Source organism: Bos mutus, chromosome 19 (genome assembly GCF_027580195.1).
Source record: "Bos mutus isolate GX-2022 chromosome 19, NWIPB_WYAK_1.1, whole genome shotgun sequence".
Taxonomy (NCBI): Eukaryota; Metazoa; Chordata; class Mammalia; order Artiodactyla; family Bovidae; genus Bos; species Bos mutus.
Window position 1 is genome coordinate 28227620 of NC_091635.1, and position 22845 is coordinate 28250464.

Below are 22845 nucleotides of genomic sequence, written 5' to 3' on the forward strand. Positions count from 1 at the left end.
TCTTGTTCATCAAAAAGTGGGTTTGTGGCTCCAAAGTTTTACTATTCAGAATCCTATGACAATATTACTATAAGCTGGTGGATAGCACTGCTGATAAGGACAACAAATCCATGTTTACAACATGGAATCTTAGTAAAGAAGAAGTGCTGTCTTTTCCATGCACATGCAATCTAAGAGGAAAACTAGCTCGCCTTCAAGTTAGATGGCTAGCTTTCCTGAGGGATATTATTCTCTGCTTCTGACTAACAGCATATACAGCAGGGCCAGCCACGGTCAGAGTGAGCTTGTGCTGTTGGTCCACACAAATCTTCCATGCCTGCCACCATGGGTACTCCGTTCATGCTCCCTTGTGTAAGTATCGATGCACCTAAAGATAGAGATGGAATAGGAGAGCCCAAACTTGTAGCCGTCCAGTGTCTCCTTTGTGGTAAACACTCTGGAGGTCATTGATGTGAGACACAAGCGGGAAACACTTTCTGCCCTCACACCTACCTCCATCTAAATAATTCTCCAAATCCCTTTACTTTCCACTCTTGCTCCTCCCTTGGCTCAATCCACATAGTCAGTCCTTTTACCTCATGCAAATAGGGAAAGAACATCATTTCGTCAGGGCACTTTTTTCTCCAAAACAAAAACAAAAAATATATATATATATATACATATATAATGGACATGTGTACTGACTCACTGTTCACTGTGAGTATTTTCTCTGTCCACTGCCCTTGCACAGCAGAAGTGTTATCTGTCATAATCAAAATTCTCCATTTGGCTTCAAAGCTTCTACTGAAGTTAACAGTTGATGAAATTTAAGATATTGAATGTTTATATATTATGATCAGTTTGATTTTGTAGGAATCAAATGGAATTGGGTTGGTAATTATTTTCAATATTATTTTTAATTAGAGGATACTTACAATACTGCAATGGTTCCACCATGCATCAACATGAATCAGCCATAGGTATATATATGAAGGAGGAAACAGACAGAACAGGCTCCATCTTGAAAGCAGGACTCCATCTTGGTCCGGACTCTGGACTTTGAGCTGTATGCCCAGTATCTATAGAAACGACATACCAAGTGGAAAACCAGACCCCCTGGATTGAACAGCCCCAGGGCTCGTACCTAGACTCTCCATCACCTAAAAGAATACTCTAATTGTCTGTGGAACGAAATAGAATCATAAATTCTATTATGTGTATTCAGGTATGACCACAGGTCTGTTGATAATTGTCCACTGCTAACTACCTGGGCTTAAGGCATATGAATCACAAGTTAACTTTGATTGTGTCTTTCTTTTCCTTTGTTCAGACTAGTTTCAGAGAATTTCGGGAGGTTGGTTTGGGCAAGAACACTTAGGGTATGTATGGTTTTCACAAAAACTGGTCGGGGTCCTTGGCTAAGAGGAGACTCTACTTGGGCCCGCTGGTGTAATAAACTGCACTCCACTACCTGCATTGCCCTTCTGACTGAGTATGTTTCCCGGAACGCGTGGCTACAACACATACATCCCTTCCTCCTAAACCACCTTCCCACCTCCTTCTCCATCTCACCCTCTAGGTCAGCACAGAGCACCAGCTTTGGGTTCTGCATCACACTACAAACCTACACTGGCTATCCACTTATGGCCTCCCTGGTGGCTCCGATGGTAAAGAATCTGCCTGCAATGCAGGAGACCTGGGTTCAAACCCAGGGTAGGAAGATTCCCCTGAAAAGGGAATGGCTCCAGTGTTCTTGCCTGGACAATTCCATGAACAGAAGAGCCTGGAGGGCTACAGTTCATGGAGTCTCAAAGAGTCAGACATGGCCGAGTGACGAACACACACATACACACACATATACACATGTCCACGTCATATATGGTAATGTATATGTTTCGATGCTACTTTCTCAATTCATGCCACCCTCTCCCTCCTGCACTGTGACCATACATCTGGTCTTTATGTCTGTATCTCCTTTGCAGCCCTGCAAATAGGATCATCAGTACCATCTTTCTAGATTCTATAGATATGCGTTAATTTGCAAATTTGTCATTCTCTTTCTGACTTTCTTCATTCGTATAATAGGCTCTAAGTTCATCCACTGCATTAGGATTGATTCAAATGTGTTCCTTTCTATAGCTGAGTAATATTTCATTGTGTATGGAATGTACACAATTATCTACCACAATGTCTTTATCCATTCATCTGTTGATAGACAGCTAGGTTGCTTCCATGTCCTTGCAATTGTAAATTAGTGCTGCAATGAACATTGGGGCAGATGTCTTTTTTTCAATTAAAGTTTCCTGAGGGCATATGCCCAAGCAGCTCAATACCAGAAAAACAAACAACCCAATCAAAAAGTGGCCAGAAGAACTAAATAAGTGAAAGGTTGTTGCTAAACCATGAAAGACGACAGGATTCTTGGCCTCTGGAGAAGAATTCAATCCAGGGCTAGTGACGAGCTTCTGAGCTTTGATTGCTCAGACCTTTTGTGTAATAAAGTTTTGTTAACGTATAAACGAGATAGAGAAAGCTTCTGACATAGACATCAGAAAGGGGCGGAGAGAATGCCCCACTGCTAGTCTTTAGCCAGATGTTATATAGCTACTAAGCTAAGCTAAGTCGCTTCAGTCGTGTCCGACTCTGTGCGACCCCAGAGATGGCAGCCCACCAAGCTCCCCCGTCCCTGGGATTCTCCAGGCAAGAACACTGGAGTGGGTTGCCATTTCCTCCTCCAATGCATGAAAGTGAAAAGTGAAAGTGAAGTCACTCAGTCATGTCCGACTCTTCACGACCCCATGGACTGCAGCCCACCAGGCTCCTCCGTCCATGGGATTTTCCAGGCAAGAGTACTGGAGTGGGGTGCCATTGCCTTCTCCGTATATAGCTACTAGCAGTCTGCTAATCAGAGAAAGGAAATTTCTCAAAACTCAGAGAATGGCACCAGGCCCCTCACCCACAACATGCATTTTGAGATAACATTGGCAGCAGCTGAGTCATCCCGGGCCATAAAACGATTGACATGAATCTTGAAGAAAAGGCAGTTTACCAAGCAAATATATGATTTCATTAACGTAGATTAGGAGAACAGTGTATAAGTACAACACACTCGTTTGTCAAGTGGGTTCTGAGTCTTGGTGGAACCGACTTGAAGACAGAGTCTAGGGTCCATACATAGCACATTAACACAGCTTAAGACAAACATTTCCATAGAAAACGCACTGATTAGCTCAAGGTCTGAGAACAGTTACGTTCAGGTGGAATCAGGTGCCTTCATGGCAACACAGGATTTTAAGAGAAACCTCTTTTTACATTTGTATAGAGAAGGGGAAAAAATTCTTAACACTTGTCATTCGTTTCCTCCTGCCACTTAAGAGAGAGAGAAAAAATGTCTGACACTTGCAGCTTACTTCCTCCATTTGGAGACCCCTGGCCTTCCTGCCTGTTACCCTCTCACAAGCATTTCCCCAAAGAAGACATAAAGATGGCTAATAAACACATGAAAAGATGCTCACCATCATTCTTTATTAGAGAAATGCAAATTAAAACTACAATGAGGTATCATCTCACACCAACCAAAATGGCCATCATCAAAAAGTCTACAAACCACAATGGGCTGGCAGTTATTACTCATGTATTCTTTAATCATTGAGGGTAGCACTAAACTCTGCTGTTCTCTACAGATGTGCTACAGGTTCTTATTAATTCTATGACTTGGAAGTTAAATAATTTATAAATTTGAGAATGGTTTATGTTAAGTCAGGCATACAGACTTAAATAAAGTAGATAAAATCTTACATTACCATGGAACAAGTAAGAGAAACAATGATTCTCTACTAATAATGGTGATGAATCAATTTGTTTTTGAGATATCTCTGAAAATATAAGAATTGTTGTTTTTGCAAAAGGTGTCTACTTGCAGACTGACTGACCCAGTGAGAGACAGAAAGAGAAAGAAAAAACTTCTAATCTATGGGTAGACATACTACATAGAAAGAGAGTAGTAGGAAAACAGATATAAACAATTCTTGAGGTGACTTATGTATATATTCCCCTAATCAAGTGTTAATGAGTAGCAGAACAGAAATTTGAACTCTCTTCCATATGATATTAATTCCCATAACAGAGCTAATGTCTTTTTCCACCATGGAGAATTTATGGTTGAAGATAAGATAAACAGAAGCACAAATCTATGAGGGAACTTAGTACAGAAAGTGGATAGTGTACACTAGAAGCATCTTACAAAAGCACAAATAAAAGTCAAAAGAATGATCATGTACATCTATTTGTTTCAATGATATTTCATTCGACTAAACTAGAATCTGGTAACGTCTAGACTATTTACGGAAACTACCCTGACTTAACCTTAACAATACATATCTGATTGAAAATGTCAGTGATAGAGGTCGTGGGGAAAAATGAGAATCTTCAGGTTCTGTAGTCAGTAGGCAAATACTGGGCATACAGAAAAGCACATCCCAAGAAGTGGGAGAGCGAGCACATGCCAGGGATAAGGGAGAAATCACTGTGATTTTGCAGTACAGGCATCTTCTCCTGGGAAGAGTAACAGCTCAGCAACGCCCTTCTGTCTAACAAGTGATCCCAGTGAGCAAAAGATTCAGGAGACTGGATTGGGGGAAGGAGAAATGCTAAAGTAATCAATTTCTTTTTATGAGGGATGCTTGAAAATGGAATGGGTTACCACGGCAGTAGGAAGTCACACCACTGGAGTATGGAAGCATCAACTAAACACCCAAACAGTTGGAATATTGTATCTTTGTTTGTAGCCTCTGTGAGTGAATTCTATCAGGGGACTGTAAGTTCAGTTCAGTTCAGTCAGTCGTGTCCGACTCTTTGCGACCCCATGAATCGGAGCACGCCATACTTCGCTGTCCATCACCAACACCCGGAGTTCACTCAAACTCACGTCCATCGAGTCAGTGATGCCATCCAGCCATCTCATCCTCTGGCGTCCCCTTCTCCTCCTGCCCCCAATCCCTCCCAGCATCAGAGTCTTTTCCAATGAGTCAACTCTTCACATGAGGTGGCCAAAGTACTGGAGTTTCAGCTTTAGCATCATTCCTTCCAAAGAAATCCCAGGGCTGATCTCCTTCAGAATGGACTGGTTGGATCTCCTTGCAGTCCAGGGGACTCTCAAGAGTCTTCTCCAACACCACAGTTCAAAAGCATCAGTTCTTCGATGCTCAGCCTTCTTCACAGTCCAACTCTCACATCCATACATGACCACTGGAAAAATCATAGCCTTGACTAGACGGACTTTTGTTGGCAAAGGAATGTCTGTGTTTTTGAATATGCTATCTAGGTTGGTCATAACTTTCCTTCCAAGGAGTAAGCGTCTTTTAATTTCATGGCTGCAGTCACCATCTGTAGTGATTTTGGAGCCCAGAAAAATAATTCTGACACTGTTTCCACTGTTTCCTCATCTATTTCCCTTGAAATAGTGGGCCTGGATGCCATGATCTTCATTTTCTGAATGTTGAGCTTGAAGCCAACTTTTTCACTCTCCTCTTTCACTTTCATCAAGAGGCTTTTTAGTTCCTCTTCACTTTCTGCCATAAGGGTGGTGTCATCTGCATATCTGAGGTTATTGATATTTCTCCCGGAAATCTTGATTCCAGTTTGTGTTTCTTCCAGTCCAGCATTTCTCATGATGTACTCTGCATATAAGTTAAATAAACAGGGTGACAATATACAGCCTTGACGAACTCCTTTTCCTATTTGGAACCCGTCTGTTGTTCCATGTCCAGTTCTAACTGTTGCTTCCTGACCTGCATACAGATTTCTCAAGAGGCAGGTCAGGTGGTCTGGTATTCCCATCTCTTGAAGAATTTTCCACAGTTTATTGTGATCCACACAATCAAAGGCTTTGGCATAGTCAATAAAGCAGAAAGAGATGTTTTTCTGGAACTCTCTTGCTTTTTCCATGATCCAGCAGATGTTGGCAATTTGATCTCTGGTTCCTCTGCCTTTTCTAAAACCAGCTTGAACATCAGAAAGTTCACCGTTCACATATTGTTGAAGCCTGGCTTGGAGAATTTTGAGCATTACTTTACTAGCATGTGAGATGAGGGCAATCGTGCGGTAGTTTGAGCGTTCTTTGACATTGCCTTTCTTTGGGATTGGAATGAAAACTGACCTTTTCCAGTCCTGTGGCCACTGCTGAGTTTTCCAAATTTGCTGGCATATTGAGTGCAGCACTTTCACAGCATCATCTTTCAGGATTTGGAATAGCTCAACTGGAATTCCATCACCTCCACTAGCTTTGTTCATAGTGATGCTTTCTAAGGCCCACTTGACTTCACATTCCAGGATGTTTGGCTCTAGGTCAGTGATCACACCATCGTGATTATCTGGGTCATGAAGATCTTTTTTGTACAGTTCTTCTGTGTATTCTTGCCATCTCTTCTTAGTATCTTCTGCTTCCGTTAGGTCCCTACCATTTCTGTCCTTTATCGAGCCCATCTTTGCATGAAATGTTCCTTTGGTATCTCTAATTTTCTTGAAGAGATTCCTAGTCTTTCCCATTCTGTTGTTTTCCTCTATTTCTTTGCATTGATCGCTGAAGAAGGCTTTCTTATCTCTCCTTGCTATTCTTTGGAACTCTGCATTCAGGTGTTTATATTTTTCCTTTTCTCCTTTGCTTTTCGCTTCTCTTCTTTTCACAGCTATTTGTAAGGTCTCCCCAGACAGCCATTTTGCTTTTTTGCATTTCTTTTCTATGGGAATGGTCTTGATCCCTGTCTCCTGTACAATATCATGAACCTCATTCCATAGTTCATCAGGCACTCTATCTATCAGATCTAGGCCCTTAAATCTATTTCTCACTTCCACTGTATAATCATAAAGGGATTTGATTTAGGTCATACCTGAATGGTCTAGTGGTTTTCCCTACTTTCTTCAATTTAAGTCTGAATTTGGCAATAAGGAGTTCATGGTCTGAGCCACAGTCAGCTCCTGGTCTTGTTTTTGTTGACTGTATAGAGCTTCTCTATCTTTGGCTGCAAAGAATATAATCAGTCTGATTTCGGTGTTGACCATCTGGTGATGTCCATGTATAGAGTCTTCTCTTGTGTTGTTGGAAGAGGGTGTTTGTTATTACCAGTGCATTTTCTTGGCAAAACTCTATTAGTCTTTGCCCTGCTTCATTCCATAGTCCAAGGCCAAATTTGCCTGTTACTCCAGGTGTTTCTTGACTTCCTACTTTTGCATTCCAGTCCCCTATAATGAAAAGGACATCTTTTTTGGATGTTAGTTCTAAAAGGTCTTGTAGGTCTTCATAGAACCATTCAACTTCAGCTTCTTCAGCGTTACTGGTTGGGGCATAGACTTGGATTACTGTGATATTGAATGTTTGCCTTGGAAATGAACAGATTCAGACATCTATTAATAGTTCCTTGGGATGTAAATGTACCTGCCCTTGAGCAGGAACAGAAGACTTCATCCTGGATGAGTCTGTTTATTATTAGGTAAATCACACTACACAATGAACTGGGTTTTTAATAATGAGATAATAATTAGGAAGGGGGTAATATGATGCTCATAGTGGGTAAGACATATAATATATAAATTTCTATATGAGGAATGTGGTACAATAAATCAAACACATATTGAAGAATTGTGGTATACCATTTATTGAGAAACATACAGAAAAACTCAAAGTGACCGTAAAAGGAGAAAGCATGATACAAGAACTATGAGGATAGCAAAAGAGAAAATATGATTATAAAGATTATGATAGGCTATAGAAACCCACAGAAACATTCTGAGAGCTTGTTTTCTTAAGTTACTCAGAAGAACTAGATGGTCAATCCTATTTTCAGAGTCAAAACCAAGACATACTTCCTTATCACAGATGCAGAAAGTTGGCACATGGTCCTCCTGCACCAGAGGAAGACAATTGGAGGAAGCCCCCTGCACTCTGTCAAGCTAATTCACAAGCTCTTAAGCAAGGAGATGAGTAACTGAAATTCTGGTAGAGCATGTCAGTTGTCAGCAAAGTCTAGGAAGTGATTTTGTTTTGTCCCCAGGTAGCAAGTCAATTAATAGAAGGTGTTGTATAGGGACAGTGGATCCTTGGCAAGGTGATCAGCAGCAGGAAGGCTGGCAGCAGCTGGACACACAGCTAGGGCGGCAGCAGGTGGTCCTACAGCAGGTGGTCTGACAGCAGACAGGGCGGCTGCAAGGCTGGCAGCAGCTGGATCCACAGCTCTGGTCTCGGCACCCAGGCAGGCAGAGGCACGTGGGGTGGTAGCAGGTCCTATGGCAGTACACGGGTGCACAGGAGGCTGGCTGGCAGCAAGGCTGACAGCAGTTAGAACCACCGCAGGTTTGTCCAGCGCTGCTGGATGCACAGCAGGTGGGCTGACAGCAGCTGGTCACACAAGTAGGCTTGCAGCAGGTGGTTTCAGTGATTTGACAGCAAGTTTGGGGGCAGGAGGGCTGACAGCAGCTGGACTCACAGCAGGTGGGCTGGCAGCAGGTGGTCACACAAATAGGCTTGAGGCAGGTGGTCCTGCAGCAGGTGGTCTGACAGCGGACAGGGAGGCAGCAAGGCTGGCAGCAGCTGGACCCACCACAGGCGGGCTGACAGCAGGTGGTCACACAGGTAGGTTTGCGGCAGGTGGTCCTACAGCAGGTGTTTTCACTAGACTGATAGCAAGTTGGGGGACAGCAAGGCCGACAGCAGCTGGACTCACAGCAGGTGGGCTGGCAGCAGCTGCTCACACAAGTAGGCTTGAGGCAGGTGGTCCTGCAGCAGGTGGTCTGACAGCAGACAGGAGGGCAGCAAGGCTGGCAGCAGCTGGGCTCACAGCAGGTGGGCTGGCAGCACGGGGAGCAGCAAGAGTGAGTCATTTTGTCAGTGGTGGAGTGTGGACTCTTGTTCAGAAGTGAATTTCTCAGATTCTGATGACTACTTCTGTTCTGGGGCTTTTTATACACTGGACCCCCAAAGTTGGGACCAATAAGCAAGACTTTCCTCGTTATGTGTGTTGTTTTTGTAGTCAATGGGAAATTATCCAAGAGGAAATAATTTCTTTAGTATTTTGAGGCCTCTGTAAATTAGTGTTTGATCTTCTCTTTAATTAGGACTAGTACTTAAGAACCTTTTCCAGAAGTGAAAAAGAATAAGGAATCATCTCAGCAGCATCTCTGGTCATGTGACATCATCAGGTCATGGGATAGTTCTTCCTGCCTTGGCCAGGGTCAGAACAGTCACCTTTTCTGTGTGCCTTTGACTATGCTTAGGTTGAGACTTGCTGGATGCTGATGCATTCTGTGATGAATGAAGCCTGCTAAAGTCCAAGTCTGATCTCGGACAAAGTCTGAGATTCAAGACAATCACGTGTATCTGTGTACATGTCTTTCAAATCAGTAGTGACTAGCCTAAAATATTTCCCAGCTTTATTAGGTACACTTAGGTAGAAGATGTTGGCACATTGTTCTTCACTAGCAATTCAGCACCAAAGCTGGAATAGAGGCAAAAGCTGTAGCCTGTTTTCAGACAACCTCAATTCATTAATGTCCCATAACTACATTTAGCTGGATCAATCACCTCTGGTGAGACATCACAACTTTCACATACTTTCCTTTATAATTTGTGACAAATAGGTAGATAGGATGATACAGTTATAGATTTATATATTTCAATAAATGTGAAATGTGTCAGCCATAATTTCTTAGAGTTTTTTCTGCCCTCTCTTTTAGGTACATATGTAAGAGTGTAATTGCCATGTCATAGGGAAAGCATATCATCAACAGCGGTAGAAACAATGAAAGTGTTTCAGTATTTCACTGCAGTAGTGTCATGTACTCTCCTGATATGAGACTTCTGAATTCTATTGGTATGTATCTATCCTTGTTTGTTTGTTTTAAATTGAGCTTTAGTTGACACAGCATTATATTATTTATAGGTGTTCAACACAGTAATTTGATATTCGTAGATGTTGCAAGGTTATCACTGCAGTCAGTCTAGTTAACGTTAACATCTGTCACAACTGATAGTTACAAAGTCTTTTTTCTTGCATGAGAGCTTTTAAAATCTACTTTTCTAGCAACTTTCAAAGGTTTCAGTATTATTAACTACGGTCATTATGCTGTACGTTACATTCCCCATGCATTTATTTTATAACTGGAAGCCTCTACCTTGTGATCCCGTTTACCTATTTCACCCACCCCACCTCCCACCTCTGGCTACCATTGATCTGTTCTGTCTATGAGCTCAGTTTTAGAAAAAATTTTTGAGATTCCATATATGAGTGAGATCACATGGTATTTGTCTCTCTAACTTTTTTCATTTAGCTTAATGTCCTCAAGGTCCATTCACATTGTCATAAATGGGAAGATATCCCTCAGGAATATCATTTTGAGTTTGAGGAGTCCAGTTTCACTGTTTTGCACATGGCTGCCCAGTTTTCCCGCCACCATTTATTTAAAAGATTGCAATCCCCTTATTGCATTAATATATTCTTGGCTCCTTTGTAATAAATTAGTAGGCCATATAATGTGTGGACTCATTTCTGGCCTCTTCATTCTATTCCATTGATCTAGGTGCTGGTTTTTTCCAGTCCATACTGTTTTGTTTAATATAGCTTTGTATTACTGTTTGGAATCAAGGGAAATGATGTTTCCAGCTTTGTTCTTCTTTATCAATATTGCATTGGCTATTTTGTGGTTCCATACAAATTTTAATTTTTTTCCTTTTTTCTGCCATTGGAATTACATTATCATTTTATCTTTTCTACATGATCATTTTATCCTTTCTACTGCTGTTGACTATATGTTTTCCCATTACATGGCAATTATACTCTAACATATATATCTGAAAGAGAGAAAATGAGGCCTAAAAGCTTTAAGAAATTGTGGCTGAGATTCCACATTTGTCAGAATATGTAAATTTACAGATTGAAACATACCTTAGTTATTCTCCTATCTAACCTGCTTGTCACAAATTGTAGAAGAAAGTATATGCAAGTTGGGATGTCTCACCAGAGGTCATTAACCTAACTAGAAAACAGCAATGAAGCAGTAAGGAAGGGATGCTGTTTGAAAATAGGATTCAGCTTTGCTCTCTTCCAGTTTTGGTGCTGATTTTCATTTGAAAAATAATGTGGCAACCCTCCTCTACTCAGATGACCCTGATAAAACTGGGAAACATTTCAAACTAGTTGCCAAATAAAGATATATATAGATACATGTGGAAGTCTTAACTCTGACTTTGTCAGAGATCAGGCTTGAACTCAAGCAGGCTTCATTCATCACAGAATGCATCAGCATCCCGACCCTTTCGAGGCACATCTCAATCTAAGTAGAGCCAAAGGAACAAAGCTCAGAAAGGAGAACTATTCTGACTTTCATAGAGCCAGCAGGAACTACCTCATGACCAGATGATGTCACATGACCAGAAATGCTGCTGGTGATGATTCCTGACCTTTTCATTTCTAGGAAAGATTCTTAAGTACCAGACCCAATTAAGGAAAAGATCAAACACTAATTTACAGAGGCCTCTCTATAAAACACTAAGAAAGCAACTTCCTCCATGACAATTATCCAAAACTACAACAGTAACATAAATAACATCCAGGAAAGTCCCGCTTATTGGTCCCAACATTGGGGGTCTAGGGTATAAAAGCCCCAGAACAGGAGGAGTCCTCAGAATCTGAGAAACTCAGCTCTGAGCCGGAGTCCACCCTCCACCACAGACACAATGACCCACTCGTGCTGCTCCCCGTGCTGTCAGCCCATCTGCAGGACCACTTGCTGTGAGTCCAGCTGCTGCAAGCCCTGCTGCCCCCCAACTTGCTGTCAAACCACCTGCTGCAGGACCACCTGCTGCAAACCTACCTGTGTGACCACCTGCTGCCAGCCCAGCTGTTGCAGCAAACCCTGCTGTCAGCCCACCTGCTGTGAGTCCATCTGCTGCCAGCCCTCCTGCCCTCCGACTTGCTATCAAGCTAGTGAAACCACCTGTTGTAGGACCACCTGCCGCAAGCCTACTTGTGTGACCACCTGCTGTCAGCCCACCTGCTGTGTGTCCAGCAGCTGTGGACAAACCTTCAGTGGGTCCAGCTGCGGCCAGCCTTGCTGTCAGCCAGCTTGCTGTGCACCTGTGTTCTGCCACAGAATCTGCTACCACCCCACGTGCTGCTGCCTGCCTGGGTGCCAAGACCAGAGCTGTGGATCCAGCTGCTGCCAGCCTTGCAGCGGCCCTGTGTGCTGTCAGACCACCTGCTGCAGGACCACCTGCTGCCGCCCCAGCTGTGTGTCCAGCTGCTGCCCTTCCTCCTGCTGATCCTCCCGTCATGGAATCATGTGAGACACATCAATCTTCTGACAGCTAACCTATGAGTTCTCCAGTTACTGCCACAAGCTCCACTGCCAGGCTTCACTAGCATCCAGAGTGCAGCCACCATCTTTCTATGAGTCATATTCCTGATTAAGAGGCTCTGTGAGGTGGTATGGTAGCATGCAGTTGACTGCAGTCTGCCTTTCTTCATCTTCCTTTTCTATTAAACTCTGTGATACCTACAAGTTTTAGGTCTCCTTGCCTTGCAGTCATTGTGTTAGCCTTGCAAAAATGATCACCACTTTTCTTAAGTAACCTAAAGCACAAATCATTGTGCTGGGTTTCTTAGGTTTCTTTCATGTTTACTACTTTAGCATTTTGTTGTCTGATGGACTCATTAAGAGAAAATGATTCATTCTATTTTACTTCCTCCTCCTTAGGATTACCCTGTGTTGTCTTCTCAACTGTGAGAAAGCTTGTCTGATTCCTTCTGCATAAAGTCTTTGCTGTCTTCTAGCCTATATTCCGATTTGACTTTTTATACAGCATTTTCTTTTAAGTCCTCTCATTAATACTGTATTTCTGAGCCTGACAATGACCCCTAAACTGGCAGTACCAAGATGATTGCCTCCCTCTTATGGATGAATAAAAGCCACTCAACTATTCATAGGTAGAATTTGATTGAGATCTAGGGTCTCTGGTTTGTGCTCCAGGGTCTTACAATAAGATCTTACTACAAGCACAAAGTGATCTGAGCACTGGGAATATGTGTGCTTTGGATTGCCTGTGTACCACTGAATATAAACCTTTCCTTGTGCAGATAATTTTCCTGTCTACAAATGTATTCTCTCAGCTATTTCCCAAACTTCAGTGACCATTTGCCCACATAAGGCCAATAGGCTGGTTTTAAAAGCCAACTACTAGGTTTAAGAATCTTTGTATTCCTGGCACTCTGCTGGCACATTCAACCCAGAAGCTCGTCTAAAAACACCTGCTTTTTTATGTCAGAATGTGTCATTCTGGGATGGTCTGGTTAGATAAATCTGGGGTTTCTGAAGGCCACACATAGTATGGAATATTAACAAGAAATCTGGTGAAGCATATACACTCAGCCATATTTCCTAGACTTCTAAATTCTAAGTTCATTTTTTCTCCAAATTAAAATATTATCAAGACAATTATGTATGTATGCAGAACTGGGAAACGAGCTAACCACACCATGGAAATTTTACCTTAGAGCTATCCACAGTCTCTACAAAACATCCTGAGGTTTATGACATGAAACTGAAACATGAATCAAATCCAGATGTGTCTGGGATTCTCTGAAGACACTGCTTAGTTTATAATAGGGGAAGGAGATAAGGTGGGGTAATAATATGCTAATTATATTTAGATAGTAGTCTAAATCAGCGTTCTGCAACTTAGAACTGTTAATATTTGGATTGGTGGACTGGGGACAATGTTGTGAACATGGAGAAAGGTTAACAGCATCCTGCCTCTACCCACTAAATGCCACCAGCATCCCGTTTTAGCTTGTGTCACACAGAGCTAAGAAGGAGGGAGAAGGTGGATGAAGGGTAAAAACACAAGTGTGCAATCTACAGAGGAACTGCATAGATATATAAAATTGGATAATAATAAAATGTGACATCAAAACTCATAGGATGTTACAATAGCAATCTTTTAAGGGTAATTTATATGTTTCAATCTTCATATTAGAAGAGAAGAAGACCTCAAAATTAAGGTGTTAGATGTCTCATCTTAAGAAATTAAGGGAAAACGACACCACTGCCCACAAACCACATAAAAGAAAACAAATACTCAGAAGAGTGGAGATGAGTAAAACAAAAATAAAGGAAAAATAGTGAAGCTTGACAAAGCCAAAATTTGGTCTTTTAAAAAAGTGAACAAAATAGAAAAAAACTCTGGGAAGATTGAGTGGCTAAAAAGAAACAAGACAAAATTAATATTATAAAAGAAAAATGAGGCATAAAATATAGATTAAACAGAGACTTAAAATAGCAAACATGATTTTAATTATCTGTTGTTGTGTAACTATTGATTACTAAAGAACAGCTGTTTACTATGTCTCATGATCTCTTTGGCCGACTAAGCTCAGTTCTTTTGTACCACACGGCATTGACTTAGAGAAGATGCTCACAGTACATACAAGGGGCAAAGGATTGGCCTCAAGAACATATAAACTCCTGAAGATGAGTGAGCATAAACCACCGAATGGAAAATTGGGTAAAAGATGTGGATAGTAATGCTACCTTAGACAATGATCATGTGAAAAAATACTCAAAATCCTAAGTGTATTGAGAAAATAAAACTTCAACTAGATTGTAGTTTACACCACTGTATTGGAAAACTGTTTTGAAATCTGAAAGATCATTTAAAAGTTTGACAATTAGAGAAGACGTAAATCCACAGAATCCCTTACATCTTGGAGTTGGGTGGAGGGGGGTACATAAATTTGCACAGCCACTTTAGGAAACAAACCGGAAACAAGCTCTCCTAAATGACAGGCCCGTCAATCAAACTTGCCAGTAAACTCCACTTCCCCAACTTTGTTGACAGTCAAACATTCTGCTAATTATCTTGTTAATTTGTGAGGCTTCTCAGTAGAGTGGAACCTGCTTTGATTTTTGTCTTCTTGATTTCCTGTAGATCATTGTGCCAGCTCCTTGTGGTCTCTTTCATTTGTCCTCAACACAAAATCATGATCTCAGTCTTAGAAAATGTTTATATCCTCTTTAAGAGGGAGGGGATATATGTATACATATAGCAGAATTACTTCATTGTACAGCAGAAACTAACACAACATTATAAAGCAGGTATACTCAAATTTTTTAAAAGTTTAAAAAAAATAGACAAACAATAAGAATATATACCACAAGGAATTACATTATCTTGTAATAATAATCATTATCTTGTAATAATCTACAATGGAGTATAATCTGCAAACATCCTGAATCACTCTGCTGTATACCTGAAACTAGCACAATATTGTAAATCAACTTAAAAAAACAAACAAAATAAGTATATCAGAGAATATGTGCAGGTTAAAAAAGAATCTTAGAAAGCAAATTCTTAGGCTTATTCCCTTAAGGATCTGCAAATGATCAGTATATGTGCAAATGATCAGTATCAACCACATTATATCAATGTGCTCATTACCCCCGTGTCCTGCTCCTCACTTTTATGAGCACTTAGAATTACCTTCCAAAAGAAAAAGAAAGTGAAATTAGCTCAGTCGTGTCCAACTCTTTGCAACCCCATGGACAGTCCACTGAATTCTCTAGCCAGAATACTGGAGTGGGTAGCCTTTCCCTTCTCCAGGGGATCTTCCCAACCCAGGGATCGAACCCAGGTCTCCCGCATTGCAGCAGATTCTTTGCCAGCTGAGCCACAAGGGAAGTGAACCATACACTGGGATTTTGTTTTGCATGGCTATTCCTTTCAAAGTCCTTACACATTTATTGCATCTCATTTATGTCTTCTAGTCTCATAGTGAGTCTCATAGGAACCCCACAAATCAAACAGAGCAAGGATGATCATTTCCACAAATGAAAAAGTCACTTGCCTCATGTGAAACAGTTAATAACTGATAGAATTGAGTCCAATAGCCCAAACCACATGGTCTGACTCCTGATCCAGGACTTTTTCATTTAGATTTTACTGATGAAAATGAAAATAATTCTGGTGACTGAGTTTGGAGAAGTTTTGCAATTTGAGTTGCTTGTCTGCCAGTGGGAGTAATAATACCTTGCACATGCAGGTCACTTCTCTACCTAAAATGGCAGTTTCCAACTCCATTTCCCACATACCTACAAAAAATAGCAACTGGTTTTGATGACTCAAGAAAGTGAAAAGAGACTCTCATTGCCTGAGGGCTCTGGTCTGCAGCTGAGTAGTTCATTCCACTGTGTTTCCTGACTATCAGAGGGCATTGAAAAGGAAACTCACCTACAGTACTTTTTCCTCCATAGCATGGAAATGGAAGTCTTGCTAGGTCTCATTCATCTGGTGTCAGACACTATTTCCCCCACCCTCTTCCACACCCCCTGCCCCGTCCCCGAAAAAAAATGGCCACAGCAGTAGGTATAGTCCTGTTTACTCTCCAGAGACTTGCTAAATTGTTTCAGTCATGTCCGACTCTGCAACCCCATGGACTGTAGCCCGCCAGGCTTCTCTGTCCATGAGATTCTCCAGGCAAGAATACTGGCGTGGGTTGCCATGCCTTTCACCAGAGGATCTTCCCAACCCAGGGACTGAACTCAAGTCTGTTCCATCTCCAGCATTAGCAGGCATATTCTTTACCACTAGCACCACCTGGGAAACCCTAGAGTCCTAGGGATAGGAGTAATTGAGCAATGATATGTAACCCTCTGATCCAACCAGTCTAGGTTTTGTAAGGCAAAAATGGAGCTTAAAAGATTCAATATCAAAGTGCTAGCTGAATATGGAAGGATTCAATAAAGAAAAGAAACCGGGTACTCCTAGAAGCCATGGCGGTGTAGTCCTGCAAGGTGGGAGACGTATTTTCTGAAGAAGAACTGAACAATAAAGACCTCCAGATATTTACTAGAAAAAAGACCTGATGTTGGCTCTGGAAGGAAAAGAATATTTTGTGACCAGAGCTGTCTTCTTGTGTTAGATCCCAGAAGATCTTACAGGGACGGGGATTCTGTGAAGAGACTGCCAGGCTTTCTTCATAATGCGGAGGGGTAAGCTGAGGGACTGTCATTTACTGAGTTAATACAAGTATTAAGCTCGATATTTTCTCATCATTTGTAATTCATAATCTTGCCATAATAAAAGGTTTTATTTTCCCCATTTTACAGAGGAGGAGATATAGGCTAAGGGACTTGCTTCAGGTTGCGCCATTAGCCAACAGTTTACTTGGCTTCAAGCACCAGGCTGTTTGCATCATACTCGTTGGGTGCCCTGTGCTCCCTGCTCCCAGCAGGCTGGGGAGAGAACTTGGTCTATGAAGCCTTGAACATGAAGGCAAATTACTTGGTGCTTTCACACATTTTCATCTCACGTTCTTATCAGTAGTTATGCGTTTGCAAGAGAGAATAAAAACAGAGTTACATCTGGAAGTGAAAGTGGTTGTTTTTTTTTTTTATTTCAACAAGCTTTACTTTTTTAATTTATTTATTTTTAATTGGAGGATAATTGCTTTGCAATGTTCTGTTGGTTTCTGCCATATATCAACATAAATCACCCGTAGATATACATATGTCCCCTCCCTCCTGAACCTCCCTCCTACCTCCTACTTCATCCTTTCCCTCTAGGTTGTCACAGAGTACCACATTGAGCTCCCTGTGTTATACAGCAACTTCCCATTAGCCATCTATTTTATATATGGTAATGTATATATTTCAATGCTACTTTCTCGAGTTGTCCCACCCTTTCCTTCCCCTACTGTGCCCATAAGTCCTCAACAAGCTTCACTGAGTACTTAGCTGTGTGTTAAATACCATGCCAGGTGATTGGCACTATAGAAATAAACAAGAAATTCAAATTCCCAATCCTCACTGTACTTAGTGGAGTACAAAGAAATAAAATTTATACACCAGAAGTAGGAATTATGAGTATATATCACTAATGATATGGAAAAAGTGGTTTGAGAGGACTATATGTAAGCAGGATTGTATATGGCTGACCCAAACAGAGGGAAAGAAAGAAAGGAGGGTAGGAAGGAGATGGAGAGAAGGATGAAGGGAAAGAGTGAGAGAAGGGAGGAGGAAGAAAGAAAGAAGGAAAATTCATATTGATTCCATGAATCAACTTACCACATGAAAAATATTAAAGGGTGATAGATATTTTTTTTAAATGGGTGCAGAAGTTCCCCAACAATTTATATGCAGAAACAGTGAACACTGACTGGTTGGAATATATAGAGTAATTCTTTCCAAAGCCTGCAGTTAGTAGGTAACAGAACATGCATGATGTAGATTCTCATCTCTCTGATTTCAATCTCCATGGCCCCACCTCTCCTGTCTTCTTCTGCGATTGAAAACACATGGATGAGCATAGGAGTAATGCATAAATGACCTCTCATTAAGTGGGCATGATCTATAGCCTTCCTGACCAGATGCAGAGAATTGATGATGCATTGAAAATACAAACCAAAAATGGGCACGTATGAATGGAAAAGTGATGAAGGGACATCCAAATCTCTGGGTATTGCATGTAAGACCTCAGGCTAAAGCAGAGTAGAAAGTTCTTTTCTTTAATTAATCTTTATTGAAGTATAGTTGCCTTACAAGGTTGTGATAGTTTCTCAGTTCAGTTCGGTTCAGTCGCTCAGTCATGTCCAACTCTTTGCAACCCCGTAGACTGCAGTACGCCAGGCTTCCCTGTCCATCACCAACTCCTGGAGCTTGCTCAAACTCATGTACATCGAGTCGGTGATGCCATCCAGCCATCTTATCCTCTATTGGCCCCTTCTCCTCCCGCCTTCAATCTTTCCCAGCATCGGGGTCTTTTCCAATGAGTCAGTTCTTTGCATCAGGTGACCAAAGTGTTGGAGCTTCAGCTTCAGCATCAGTCCTTCCAATGAATATTCAGGGTTAATTTCCTTTAGGATTGATTGGTTTTATTTCCCTGAGGCCAAGGGACTCTCAAGAGTCTTATCCAACACCACAGTTTGAAAGTATCAATTCTTCGGCACTCAGTTTTCTTTATGGTCCAACTCTCACATCCATCAGTTCAGTCAGTTCAGTTCAATCGCTGAGTCGAGTCCGACTCTTTGCGACCTCATGAATCGCAGCACGCCAGGCCTCCCTGTCCATCACCAACTCCCGGAGTTCACTCAGACTCACGTCCATTGAGTCAGTGGTGCCATCCAGCCATCTCATCCTCTGTCATCCTCTTCTCCTCCTGCCCCCAATCCCTCCCAGCATCAGAGTCTTTACCAATGAGTCATCTCTTCACATGAGGTGGCCAAAGTACTGGAGTTTCAGCTTCAGCATCATTCCTTCCAAAGAAATCCCAGGGCTGATCTGCTTCAGAATGGACTGGTTGGATCTCCTTGCAGTCCAACGGACTCTCAAGAGTCTCCTCCAACACCACAGTTCAAAAGCATCAATTCTTCGGCGCTCAGCTTTCTTCACAGTCCAACTCTCGCATCCATACATGACCACAGGAAAAACCATAGCCTTGACTAGACGGACCTTTGTTGGCAAAGTAATGTCTTTGCTTTTCAATATGCTATCTAGGTTGGTCATAACTTTCCTTCCAAGGAGTAAGCATCTTTTAATTTCATGGCTGCAATCACCATCTGCAGTGATTTTGGAACCCAGAAAAATAAAGTCTGACACTGTTTCCACTGTTTCCCCATCTACTTGCCATGAAGTGATGGGACCGGATGCCATGATCTTTGTTTTCTGAATGTTGAGCTTTAAGCCAACTTTTTCACTCTCCACTTTCACTTTCATCAAGAGGCTTTTGAGTTCCTCTTCACTTTCTGCCATAAGGGTGGTGTCATCTGCATATCTGAGGTTATTGATATTTCTCCTGGCAATCTTGATTCCAACTTGTGTTTCTTCCAGTCCAGCATTTCTTATGATGTACTCTGCAATAAGTTAAATAAGCAGGGTGACAATATACAACCTTGACATACTCCTTTTCCTATTTGGAATCAGTCTGTTGTTCCATGTTCAGTTCTAACTGTTGCTTCCTGACCTGCATACAGATTTCTCAAGAGGCAGATCAGGTGGTCTGGTATTCCCACATCTTGAAGAATTTTCCACAGTTTATTGTGATCCACACAATCAAAGGCTTTGGCATAGTCAATAAAGCAGAAATAGATGTTTTTCTGGAACTCTCTTGCCTTTTCCTTGATCCAGCGGATGTTGGCAATTTGATCTCTAGTTCCTCTGCCTTTTCGAAAACCAGCTTGAACATCAGGAAGTTCACGGTTCACATATTGCTGAAGCCTGGCTTGGAGAATTTTGAGCATTACTTTACTAGCATGTGAGATGAGGGCAATCGTGCGGTAGTTTGAGCATTCTTTGGCATTGCCTTTCTTTGGGATTGGAATGAAAACTGACCTTTTCCAGTCCTGTGGCCACTGCTGAGTTTTCCAAATTTGCTGGCATATTGAGTGCAGCACTTTCACAGCATCATCTTTCAGGATTTGAAATAGCTCAACTGGAATTCCATCACCTCCACTAGCTTTGTTCGTAGTGATGCTTTCTAAGGCCCACCTGACTTCACATTCCAGGATGTCTGGCTCTAGGTCAGTGATCACACCATGGTGATTATCTGGGTCGTGAAGATCTTTTCTGTACAGTTCTTCTGTGTATTCTTGCCACCTGTTCTTAATATCTTCTGCTTCTGTTAGGTCCATACCATTCCTGTCCTTTATCAAGCCCATCTTTGCATGAAATGTTCCTTTGGTATCTCTAATTTTCTTGAAGAGATCCCTAGTCTTTCCCATTCTGTTGTTTTCCTCTATTTCTTTGCATTGATCACTGAGGAAGGCTTTCTTAGCTCTTCTTGCTATTCTTTGGAACTCTGCATTCAGATGTTTATATCTTTCCTTTTCTCCTTTGCTTTTCACTTCTCTTCTTTTCACAGCTATTTGTAAGGCCTCCCCAGACAGCCATTTTGCTTTTTTGCATTTCTTTTCCATGGGGATGGTCTTGATCCCTGTCTCCCGTACAATGTCACGAACCTCATTCCATAGTTCATCAGGCACTCCATCTATCAGATCTAGGCCCTTAAATATATTTCTCACTTCCCTTGTATAATCATAAGGGATTTGATTTAGGTCATACCTGAATGGTCTAGTGGTTTTCCCTACTTTCTTCAATTTAAGTCTGAATTTGGCAATAAGGAGTTCACGGTCTGAGCCACAGTCAGCTCCTGGTCTTGTTTTTGCTGACTGTATAGAGCTTCTCCATCTTTGGCTGCAAAGAATATAATCAATCTGATTTCGGTGTTGACCATCTGGTGATGTCCATGTGTAGAGTCTTCTCTTGTGTTGTTGGAAGAGGGTGTTTGCTATAACCAGTGCATTTTCTTGGCAAAACTCTATTAGTCTTTGCCCTGCTTCATTCCATAGTCCAAGGCCAAATTTGCCTGTTACTCCAGGTGTTTCTTGACTTCCTACTTTTGCATTCCAGTCCCCTATAATGAAAAGGACATCTTTTTTGGGTGTTAGTTCTAAAAGGTCTTGTAGGTCTTCATAGAACCATTCAACTTCAGCTTCTTCAGCGTTACTGGTTGGGGCATAGACTTGGATTACTGTGATATTGAATGGTTTGCCTTGGAAACAAACAGAGATCATTCTGTCATTTTTGAGATTGTATCAAGTACTGCATTTCAGACTCTTTTGTTGACCATGATGGCTACTCCATTTCTTATGAGGGATTCCTGCCCATAGTAGTAGGTATAATAGTCATCTGAGTTAAATTCACCCATTCCAGTCCATTTTAGTTAGCTGATTCCTAGAATGTCGACATTCACTCTTGCCATCTCTTGTTTGACCACTTCCAATTTGCCTTGATTCATGGACCTGACATTCCAGGTACCTATGTAATATTGCTCTTTACAGCATCGGACCTTGCTTCTATCACCAATCACATCCACAGCTGGGTATTGTTTTTGCTTTGGCTCCATCCCTTCATTCTTTCTGGAGTTATTTCTCCACTGATCTCCAGTAGCATATTGGGCACCTACTGACCTGGGGAGTTCCTCTTTCAGTATCCTATCATTTTGCCTTTTCATACTGTTCGTGGGGTTCTGAAGGCAAGAATACTGAAGTGATTTGCCATTCCCTTCTCCAGTGGACCACATTCTGTCAGATCTCTCCACCGTGACCCACCCATCTCACATCCATACATACTGGAAAAACCATAACTTTGGCTAGATGGACCTTTGTTGGCAAATTAATGTCTTTGCTTTTTAGTACACTGTCTAGGTTTGTCATAGCTTTTCTTCCAAGGAGCAAGTGTCTTTTAATTTAGTGGCTGCAGTCACCATCTGCGCTGATTTTGGAGCCCAAGAATATAAAGTCTCTCACTGTTTTCATTGTTTCCCCATCTATTTGCCATAAAGTGATGGGACCAGATACCATGATCTTTGTTTTTTGAATACTGAGTTTTAAGCCAGCTTTTTCATTCTCCTCTTTCACTTTCATCAAGAGGCTCTTAGTTCCTTCCTCTCTGTCTGCCATGAGGATGATATCATCTGCATATCTGAGATTATTGATATTTCTCCTGGCAATCTTGATTCCAGCTTGTGCTTCATCCAGCCCGGCCTTGACAACATACAGCTTTGATGTACTCCTTTCCCAATTTGGAACCAGTCCGTTGTTCCATGTCTGTTTCTAACTGTTGCTTCTTGACCTGCATACAGATTTCTCAGGAAGCAGGTCGTGGTCTGGTATTCCTATTTCTTTAAGAATTTTCCAGTTTGTTGTGATCCACACAGTCAAAGGCTTTGGCATAGCCAATAAAGCAGAAATAGATGTTTTTCTGAAATTCTCTTGCTTTTTCCATGATCTAACAAATTGGCAATTTGATCTCTGGTTCTTCTGCCTT

General features: G+C 41.6%; 2 protein-coding genes across 5 annotated transcripts; one reads left to right on the plus strand and one right to left on the minus strand.

The window, feature by feature from the left end:
* Positions 1-8085: 8085 nt before the first annotated feature.
* LOC138992022 (keratin-associated protein 9-7-like) lies at positions 8086-8853 on the minus strand. Of its 4 annotated transcripts, none has more exons than XM_070388840.1 (3): positions 8807-8853; positions 8456-8626; positions 8086-8371 (listed from the first exon to the last, which is right to left on the minus strand). In XM_070388840.1, the coding sequence occupies exons 1-3, from the start codon at positions 8851-8853 to the stop codon at positions 8086-8088; spliced, it is 504 nt and encodes a 167-aa protein (XP_070244941.1). The 4 variants fall into 4 exon arrangements, with proteins under 4 accessions (XP_070244941.1, XP_070244940.1, XP_070244938.1 ...); XM_070388839.1 differs by having other exon boundaries at positions 8086-8285; positions 8370-8626; XM_070388837.1 differs by having other exon boundaries at positions 8086-8626.
* Positions 8854-11704: 2851 nt separating this feature from the next.
* LOC102270616 (keratin-associated protein 9-9) lies at positions 11705-12289 on the plus strand. Its single transcript, XM_070388841.1, has one exon. It carries the CDS (start codon positions 11705-11707, stop codon positions 12287-12289), a length of 585 nt encoding a protein of 194 aa, XP_070244942.1.
* The last annotated feature ends 10556 nt before the right edge of the window (positions 12290-22845 follow it).